The following is a 9883-nucleotide window of genomic DNA, read 5'->3' on the forward strand; positions in this document are numbered from 1 at the left end:
ACCACATCTGGTGGATAATACTGAACTGTGGGGAAGAGGTTAAAGAAAAATTTGAAAATTAAAATTAAAGAAATTTTTTGTGCTCCAACAGGATTCTTCAAGATTGGGTAGGGACTCTACTTCAGATATGCTAATTTATTTATTATTTATTCTCATCTACCCATGTCATGACCTTTAACTTCAGCCTACTTGTTTTTATATATCAGCCCCTACTGCAACTCAATATTCCATCTTGAAATTTTTTTTCTACTTTTACAAATAATACATGAATTTGTCATTTCAGGTGCCAGTGACATTCAGTGATGTTGCCATAGACTTCTCTCAGGAGGAGTGGGAATGCCTAAACTCAGATCAGAAGAATTTGTACAGAGATGTGATGTTGGAGAATTATACTAACTTGATATCACTGGGTAAGGACATCTGCCTGAAGTAATGTAGAATCTGCTATCTGGAATATCCACTTTTTCTACTGTATATTTTATGCTCTGTGCCAAGAAACTAGCGAAATTTCTTCTCCATATTCTCAAAGGACTATTTTGGGCTTTGTTAGATTGAAATAAGCACCTTCATTCAGCACCTAAATCTTTTTTAAAAATTAATTAATTTATGGCTGCGTTGGGTCTTTGTTGCTGCACGCGGGCTTTTTCTAGTTGTGGCGAGCGGGGGCTACTCTTCGTTGCAGTACACAGGCTTCTCATTGCGGTGGCTTCTCTTGTGGAGCATGGGCTAGGTGCACGGGCTTCAGTAGTTGTGGCACGCGGGCTCAGTAGTTGTGGCTCACGGGCCCTAGAGTGCAGGCTCAGTAGTTGTGGCGCATGGGCTTAGTTGCTCTGCATCATGACAGCACCTAAATCTTCTCTGTCCTTCATTTACCTTCCTACCTCCTTCTGATCCATCCTGCAGTTGCTTTTTCTAAACGACCAAAGGATTGAATTCTGGGAATTTTCTGCATAACTACTGGCAAAGAAAACAAATGTCAAATTATGTGTATTTTCATAATGTCAATAAATATTCTATTTTAATTGCCAATCCACCTACATGGAGAACAGGTAACATAGAGTCCTGGTTTTCTCTTTATTACAGATGAGCCTTTGTAATTTTTACAGTGGTAGAATGAGTTAAGATCATTATCTTTTTGAGTATTTTCTGTTATAGCAGTGAAAATGTTGGCTTTCAGTGATTTGATAGATTCTACTCAGAAGTGTCTTTGTTCAGTTTTTGGACAATACTTGACTGTTCTCTCCTCTCCTCTGGGATTCCAGTTATACCTACGTTAGATCTTTTGAGAACTTCTCTCTCTAGAAATTCACTTTGATTGTCTTTTATAACTTCCAGTTACCTGTTGCAATTCTTTTATTTACTGTCTTTTTATTACTATTTTTTATGTCTTAATTAATTAATTTATTCTTATTTATTTATTTTATTTTTGCTTGTGTCAGGTCTTAGTTTTGCCATGTGGGATCTTTCATTGCAGCACGTGGGCTCTTCGTTGAGGTGAGCAGGCTTCACTCTAGTTGTGGTGTGTGGGCTCCAGAGTGAGCAGGCTCAGTAGTTGCAGCATGCGGGCTTAGTTGCCCCTCGGCATGTGGGATCTTAGATCCCCGACCAGGGATCAAACCCACGTCCCCTGCATTGGAAGGCAGATTCTTAACCACTGGACCACCAGAGAAGTCCCTGTTTTTTAAAATTTTAATTTAATTTATTTTATTTTTCTTTTGTTGACTGCGTCAGGTCTTAGTTGCATGCAGGCTCTTCATTGTGGTGTGCGGGCTTCTCTCTAGTTGTGGTGTGCAAGTTTTCTCTTCTCTAGTTGTGTCACGTGGGCTCCAGGGTGCATGGGCTCTGTAGTTTGTGGCACATGGGCTCTCTCGTTGAGGCATGTGAGCTCAGTAGTTGTGGTGTGCAGGATTAGTTGCCCCGCAGCATGTGGGATCTTAGTTCCCCAACCAGGTATCGAACCCACATCCTCTGCATTGGAAGGCGGATTCTTTACCATTGGACCACCAGGGAAGTCCCTCATCTGTTTTTTAAACACTTCCATCAATAGTTATTTTGGAATTCTTGTATGCCTTCATTGTTTGGTATCATCTGTGGGTCTACTTCTATTGTTTCTGTTTTTTCCTCTTGTTATTTGTCATATGGTAATGCCTCTCCAAGTTACTAGTAATAGTGATTGTGTGCTGGACATTGTGTACAAAAGAACTGAAGAGGTTCTAGATAGTGGTATCTTCCACCAGAGAGAACTTAACATTTTCCTCTCTGGGTCTGATAGAATAGCAGATATTAAGCTGGGTCAGTGCTGGTTTTCAGTTTGGTAATACTCAACTACCTCTTTTTTATCACTGTGCTCAGAATCAGTGAGTTTCTCTAGGGGAAAAGTGGTGGTAGATCTTCAGGGCCAATTCACCACTCCTTTAATGGCTCTTATCTGTTTGGATTTTAAATTTACTCTCCCAATGGATCTTTTATTTCCAGAAGAACTAATAAGCTAACCATCCATTTGGTAAGTTATGAAGAGCACAACAGACTTAAAGAAAGTGGAAGGAAGGAAATAATAAAGGAAGGAACAGAAATTAATGAAATAAAAACTGAACATACAAAAGAGCAAGTCAAAACTATAAATTTGGTTATTTCAAAGAATTAATAAAATTGGTGCAACTCTCTCAACATGAATCTATGTAAGAAAAAAGGGGGCCTCATTACAAATCCTGAAACCTTGAAAATATGATGCTAATTTTGATAAACATTATGCCCAAAACTGAAAAATCAAATGAAATAAATTATTAGAAAATTTTAATCTACAAAACAAACACTCAAGAAAAAAATAGAAAATATGAAAACTCTCACAAGCACTAAAGAAACTGCATCAGTCATCAAGAGCCTTCCCACAGATTGGAAGATTCAGGCCTGGATGGTTTGTCATTAAAGTGCAAAAGTTTAAACATGTAAGAATTTGGAGGAAATTTTTCCCATGACCTCTTATATGTGGATTCTGACAAAGGATAAGCTACAGAAAAGTAAGAGATGACTAGAAAATAGCTACTTGAAAATACAGAGTATATTTATAATAGCTCTCTAAATATCCTTGTCTACTAATTCTATTATCTGTGTCACTCCTTGCTCTGTTTCTTTTTATTGATTTTTCTCCTAGGAAGGGTTATATTTTCCTACTATTTTGCATACCTGATAATTTTTGTATTAGGTGCCAGACATTGCAACGTTTACTGTGTTGGAATGCTGGATTCGGGGACTTTGTTCTGGGATTCAGTAAATGAGACCTGTTGATCCTTTCATGGTTTGCTTTTAAGCTCTATTAAGCTGGGTCCAGAACAGCTTTTAGTCTAGGGCTAATTTGGCCCTGCTACTGAGGCAATAAAGTGTGAGAGATTAGAGTCAGAGAGAGGTAGTTGAGATAGTTACATAATTTTCAGAAACTAGATCGTTATTTTACTCAGTTGCCTTCTCCACTGACCCTGATTTTTATCCTTGCTTACCTTGATTTTCATCCAAGTTACCTTTTTTAATTCACTATTTTATTCTACAGTTCATTATTTAATACTTACCTTGTGGTAGGACTTGTTTTTCAGTGGTAGTTGAAAGAAATTTTGAATCCATACTTTGAGCTTTAGAGTAAGAAAATAAGTAGTAAAACAAATGAGACAATAAATATGTACAAGAGAAAAGCATCATGAGGACAAAGAATTAGATGTTGGAATATAGAATAAAGGATATGAATTTACTTACAGTTAGCAGAGCCAGCCTTTCTGAGGAAGTGATTTGTAACCTGCAACACCTGGAGATAGTCATTTAGAGAAGCCACCTAAGAGGATTCCTGCAAGGTAAAGCATCCATGTGAAGCCACAGGCAATGGGAAAAGTTGCAATATGTTCTAGTAGCTGAAAAGATGCAGTGTGGTCAGATATAGGGGAAAAGATGTTAAGGGCTTGAAATGAATTTGTAGAAGTAAGACAGAGTCTTATTTATGGTTATGCGCTTGGGTTTCATTCTAAGATATAGACAGGCCATTGAAAAAATTATATAGAGAGCCATCTGGTAGAGAATATTAAAAATGTAGATGACCAGGACCTACTCACAGATTCTGATTCACTCAGTCTCAGTGGATATCTAAAGGGTAGTATATACATGAGCTGATCACGCCCTCTTTGAACCATTATTATAAAACTTCTCACTACCCCCCTCCAGGTTGGCACACACAGTTTTGAGGACATTAGCCTGCTGTTGCCCCATTTGCCTGGCAAAGCAAATAAAGCTATTCTTTTCTGCTTCACCTCCCTCAAAAAAGAAGGGTTGTATATATAAGAAATTCCTGTGGTAATACTGATCCACAAATAAATATGAGAACTACTGATTTTTCTCTTCGCCTATTCACAAACTTTACATTCTCATGTTAGCTTTAATAATTTTCTGAGCCCCTCTTGCCTTTAAAAAATTTCATCACATTATTTTAGAATTTTATGACCCTTTTACTTATGATGGATATACTTGTCAATTTATTATTCTTCTTACTATATTTCCCCTTGTACAAGAAAAATAGCATTTGTTTGTTCTCTCATTTTCTTTCAGACATTGATTTCACAAGTGAGAGCAACAAATTATCTTCAGAAAAAAGCAGTTATGAAGTAAATTCTTACCATCGGGAGACAATGAATAGAAGTAAAACCTTCAACTTTATGGCGTTTATTTTCAGAAATGACTCACAGAACAGAACTAAATTTGAAAGACAACAGAAACCTAAAATGGGATATTTTAATCAAATGATATTCAGGAAACATATATCCCTTCCTCTACATCAAAGACCTCACACTAAAGAGAAGTCATATGAATGTAAGGAATGTAGAAAGGGCTTTAGGAAATATTCATACCTTATTGAACATCTGAAAGACCATAGTGGTGTAAGACCCTATGAATGTAAGGAATGTGGAAAGGTCTTTATGGTTCTCCAGCATTTTATTAGACATAAAAAAAGTCACACTGATTTGAAACCCTTTGAATGTAATGGATGTGAGAAGGCCTTTAGGTTTTATTCACAGCTTATTCAACATCAGATAATTCATACTGGTGTGAAACCCTATGAATGTAAGCAATGTGGGAAGGCCTTTAGACGTCATTCTCACCTTACTGAACATCAGAAAATTCATATCGGTTTGAAACCCTACAAATGTAAGGAATGTGGGGAAACTTTTAGGTTGTACCGACATATGTGTCTCCATCAGAAAATTCATCATGGTGTGAAACCCTATATTTGTAAGGAATGTGGAAGGGCCTTTGGTCATCGTTCAAGTCTCTATCAGCATAAGAAAATTCATTCTGGTGAGAAACCATATAAATGTAAACAGTGTGGAAAGGCCTTTGTTCGCAGTTATCTACTTATTGAACATCAGAGAAGTCATACTGGTGAGAAGCCTCATGAATGTAAGGAATGTGGAAAAGCCTTTAGTAGGGGCTCAAGCCTTCTTAAACATAAGAGAATTCATAGTAGCGAGAAACTCTATGATTGTAAGGAATGTGGGAAGGCCTTCTGTAGAGGCTCTCAACTTACACAACATCAGAGAATTCATACTGGCGAGAAGCCCCATGAATGCAAAGAATGTGGGAAGACTTTTAAGCTCCATTCTTACCTTATTCAACATCAGATCATTCACAGTGATTTGAAACCATATGAATGTAAACAATGTGGGAAAGCCTTCAGTCGTGTTGGAGACCTTAAAACACATCAGTCAATTCATGCCGGGGAGAAACCTTATGAATGTAAGGAATGTGGAAAAACCTTTAGACTTAATTCTCAACTAATTTATCATCAGACAATCCATACTGGTTTGAAACCATATATATGTAAAGAATGTAAGAAGGCCTTCCGTTCTATCTCAGGTCTTTCTCAACATAAGAGAATTCATACTGGTGAAAAACCTTATGAATGTAAAGAATGTGGTAAGGCCTTTAATCGTAGTGATCGACTTGCTCAGCATCAGAGAATTCATACTGGTGTGAAGCCACATAAATGTAAGGAATGTGGGAAAGCCTTTACTCGTTGCTATCAACTTACTCAACATGAAAGATTTCACATTGGCGAGAAAGTCTTAATGTAATGAGAGTCAGAAAGCCTTTAGCCATGACACATCCTCTAACATTATCACTATTCTACCACCTAACAATATGGTAAAGATTAAATTATTTAACATAAAATATGATTTTTTGGAAGGACATCTGGCACAGAGTATTTGCTTACTAAATATTGTATCATTCTTTAATGATAATTACTAGTATTACTATAAATAAATTCATGTGGAAGGAAGACCCTGTGAGCATATTTTAAAAATCTATCATCACTCATCCATATTTCATTTCAGATAATTAATTCTGGACAAAATCCCATAGAATGTTTTAAACAAGAAACTTTTATTCAAAGCTCATCCCCCTGAAGATTAATAATGGTAAGAAACCCTATGCTTTTGCTGAATATTGAGAGTAAAGCTGTTGAAAAATTGGAAAGTGGTTTGAAGAAAATTTTTAATAATAATTTCTATAATACAGATAACATACAATCCACATTCCCTACAATTCATGGAAATTAGAGATTAACAATGGGTAGCCAAAAGACAGATGTTGACTTGGAGAAGATTTCCTCAAGTATTTTTAAAATGTCAAATTTACATAAAAGGTACAACAATGGTACAATGAAGGTTTATTTACCCTCCACCTATATTTAGTATCTCTCTCTCTCTCATGAAAATGTATATATACAGATTCACATATATCATACATTATATATATATATATATATATATATATATATGCTATATATAATTTTGCTGTGCCTTCTGAGTGAATGTTTTAGGTATCACTTCACCTCTAAAAATACTCAACATACAACTCAAAAATACAACTGCTTGGGCTTCCCTGGTGGCGCAGTGCTTGAGAGTCCGCCTGCCGATGCAGGAGACGCGGGTTCGTGCCCCGTTTCGGGAAGATCCCACATGCCGCGGAGCGGCTGGGCCCGTGAGCCATGGCCACTGAGCCTGCGCGTCCGGAGCCTGTGCTCCGCAAAAAAAAAAAAAAAAAAAAAAAAAAAAAAATACAACTGCTAGATTTAAAGATTATCTTCTACATGACCACTAAGCCAATGTCACCTAAAAAACAACAGCAGACCTATAATGTTCTGTAATATTCATCCCATTTACAGACTTCTCCAATTTTTTAAAGAATGTCTTTTGAAAGTGCTGGCTTTTTATTTTATTTTATTTTATTTTTTCTGGCTTTTTTTTTTAAAGCCTAAAACCATACTAAGGTCACATATTTTATATGATTATGGCTATTGAGTCTCTTTTGGTCAAACACTTATCCTCTACCTGTTTTGTGACAAACTTTTTGAAGACTCAGGAGAAGTAACCATATAATGTTGCACATTCTGTATTTGTACTAATTTTTCTCTGAGTGGGCTTAAGTTGTTTCTCTATCCCTCACATTTATTCTGAACTGGATGTTATGTCTAGAGGCTTGATTAGGTTTCAGATTAAACATTTTTGACATGATAACTTCATAGATAATATTGTGTACTCAATATTGTAAAATAACAGGTGGCACATAGTGAAGCTATGTTTGATCTCTTGATTCATGTATTGACCACCAGCTCTCTCCATTGTATCAGTACTAGTTTTGGGGGGATTTTTTTGTTTTTTGCAATTAAGTAGCCCACAGAAAGTCACATCGCCATTCCACTTGGAAATTTACAGTCTTGTGTATTTTTAAAGAAATTAAGACCAAAAAAACACCATCATCTTTCATATTTACCCACATATTTACCTTTTCACATGATCTTCATTCCTTCCCAATGATCTAAATTTCTATCTGGTATCATTTCCCTTCAGCTTGAAGAACTTAATTTAGCACTTCTTAGAGTATATGTTTGCTGGTGGTGACTTTTCATTGTTTCTTTTACTGATATGCTTTGTTCCTGAAGGATTTTTTTTTCTTGCTATAGAATCCTGGGTTTTGTTTTATATTTTTTAAAGAAAGATATTATATCACTGACTGATGGCCTCTATAGGTTATGAGAAGTCATTTGAATTATTTTTCCTCTGTGTGTAATGTGTCATTTCCCTCTTTGTGCTTTCAAGATTTTCTTATTACCTTTAATTTTCAGCTGTTTGAGCATGATGTACCTTGGTATAGTTTTCTTTGTGTTAATCCTTTTTGGGGTTCTCTGAGCCTCTGAAATCTGTACACTCATGCCTTTCACTAAATTTCAGAAAACTTTGGCCATTATATCTTCAGATATTTTTTCTGCCCTTACTTCTCCTTCTGGGGTTCCAAGTAGTCATATGTTAAATATTTTGATATTGTCATACAGGTCACTGGCTGTGTTATTTATCTTCAACCTTTTTTTTTTCAGTTTTTCAGATTGGATAATTTCTATTGCTCACTGATTCTTTTTTCTGTCCTCTCAATTCTGCTGTTAAGCTTATCTAGCAAATGTGTATTTTGAGATATTGCATTTTTCAATTCTAGAATTTTTCTTTAGTACTTTTGTAAAATTTCTGTTTCTTTACTAAGATTTCCTACTTCTTCATTGCAAGCATATTTTTACAGTACTTTTGATTACAGTGAATTTTTTCTATGTTGATTCATCTAGAAAATATGTAAAATTATTTTCATTAGCTTATTAAAAGTTTCAGTTTCAACAAATGTTCCTACCCTTTTAGCTAGGTCACAAGAAAAGCTTTTCCTTTCCTTGGAGTTTCAGGTTTTGTTTGTTCATATGCAGCATGATATGGTAAGAAAACATAAATCACATTGTCATTTGCAGGGGGGTTGATTATGAAATACTTGGCAACTATTTCTCTTAAGGCTCAAAGTTCAAAGTATGGTAAATCTTTGTAAAACTCTGTCATCATTCAACCAATAAGCATTGGCAAAAAACATAAGATAAATAAATTCATTGTTTCCTCTTTCAACAGTTCCATAAAGTAATAATGATTCATAATATTTATGTGTATATTCTAAACCATTACTTTTCATACTGTGAAGCAAAGCAATTAGGAAGACGTTAGTCTCTTGCCTTAAAATTCCAAGGAATCCACATTTTTAGTGTAACATTGTCGGAGCACTATCCATTGTGATAGAAATTATTTTTTTTCATACCTAGTGGAAACTGTTTTTTGACATATATAAAAAATTCAAAAATATCTGTGCTATGAATCTGATGTTTTAGGCTGCAAATTGATAAAATTTCCTTTTGATTTGGAAGCCTTTTGTGATACAATGTACCCAGAGATTAAATGGGCAGTATCTCATATTGTACAACTCATCTGAAACTAAAGTAGCTTTACAAATTTTAAGTTAATTGATTTTTGATATTGTTAGAAAGACCTTGTACTCTAAGGGCAGTTGTTGGGTGGCTTAATTGAAGATTCTTTTCACTTTTTATAAAATATAATTTTTAGTCTTTGTTCATAAAATCATAATAAAATTTCCACAATTAAACTAATCACTTATCTTGCTATCTCTCCATCTAAAATTTTATTCCTTTTTTGGGGCAAGACCCAAAGCCATTTTATAGCTAGACAGAGTTTTAAGCTCAGATTATGTTTAAAATTTACTTAAAGTTCTCGTTGCACATTTAATTCAGATTTTAGGCAACTAATTTCATCTATTCCTATCTGCTTATCAAGAGGAAATTCCTCATCAAATTTACTAGTATTTGCTGAAAATGTCTCACAATATTTTCCACTTCATTAACTTAAATATTCTTTTTTTCCATAATCAAACAGCTTTTTTGATTTGCTCTGTCACAGCAAATTGCAGTTGTCGTTTGTCATGAAATTCACAGTATATCTTCTTCCAGTCTCTTATTTTTAACTATTCT

General features: G+C 35.1%; 1 protein-coding gene across 1 annotated transcript; it reads left to right on the top strand.

The window, feature by feature from the left end:
- The first annotated feature begins 230 nt into the window (after nt 1-230).
- On the top strand, nt 231-6315 carry LOC103085619 (zinc finger protein 404). The gene is made up of 2 exons (XM_007458567.1): nt 231-410; nt 4585-6315. Exons 1-2 carry the CDS (start codon nt 266-268, stop codon nt 6105-6107), a joined length of 1668 nt encoding a protein of 555 aa, XP_007458629.1. The 5' UTR covers nt 231-265; the 3' UTR covers nt 6108-6315.
- Nucleotides 6316-9883: the final 3568 nt, after the last annotated feature.

Source organism: Lipotes vexillifer, unplaced genomic scaffold, assembly GCF_000442215.2.
Source record: "Lipotes vexillifer unplaced genomic scaffold, Lipotes_vexillifer_v1.1 scaffold371, whole genome shotgun sequence".
In the NCBI taxonomy this organism is placed as follows: Eukaryota; Metazoa; Chordata; class Mammalia; order Artiodactyla; family Lipotidae; genus Lipotes; species Lipotes vexillifer.

What these genes read in the sequence shown, in the direction of transcription:
- LOC103085619 (XM_007458567.1), top strand. Translation starts at nt 266, where the DNA reads ATGAATTTGTCATTTCAGGTGCCAGTGACATTCAGTGATGTTGCCATA. An exon ending in TACTAACTTGATATCACTGG is followed by an intron (nt 411 to 4,584) that starts GTAAGGACATCT and finishes ATTTTCTTTCAG; the next exon opens with ACATTGATTTCACAAGTGAG.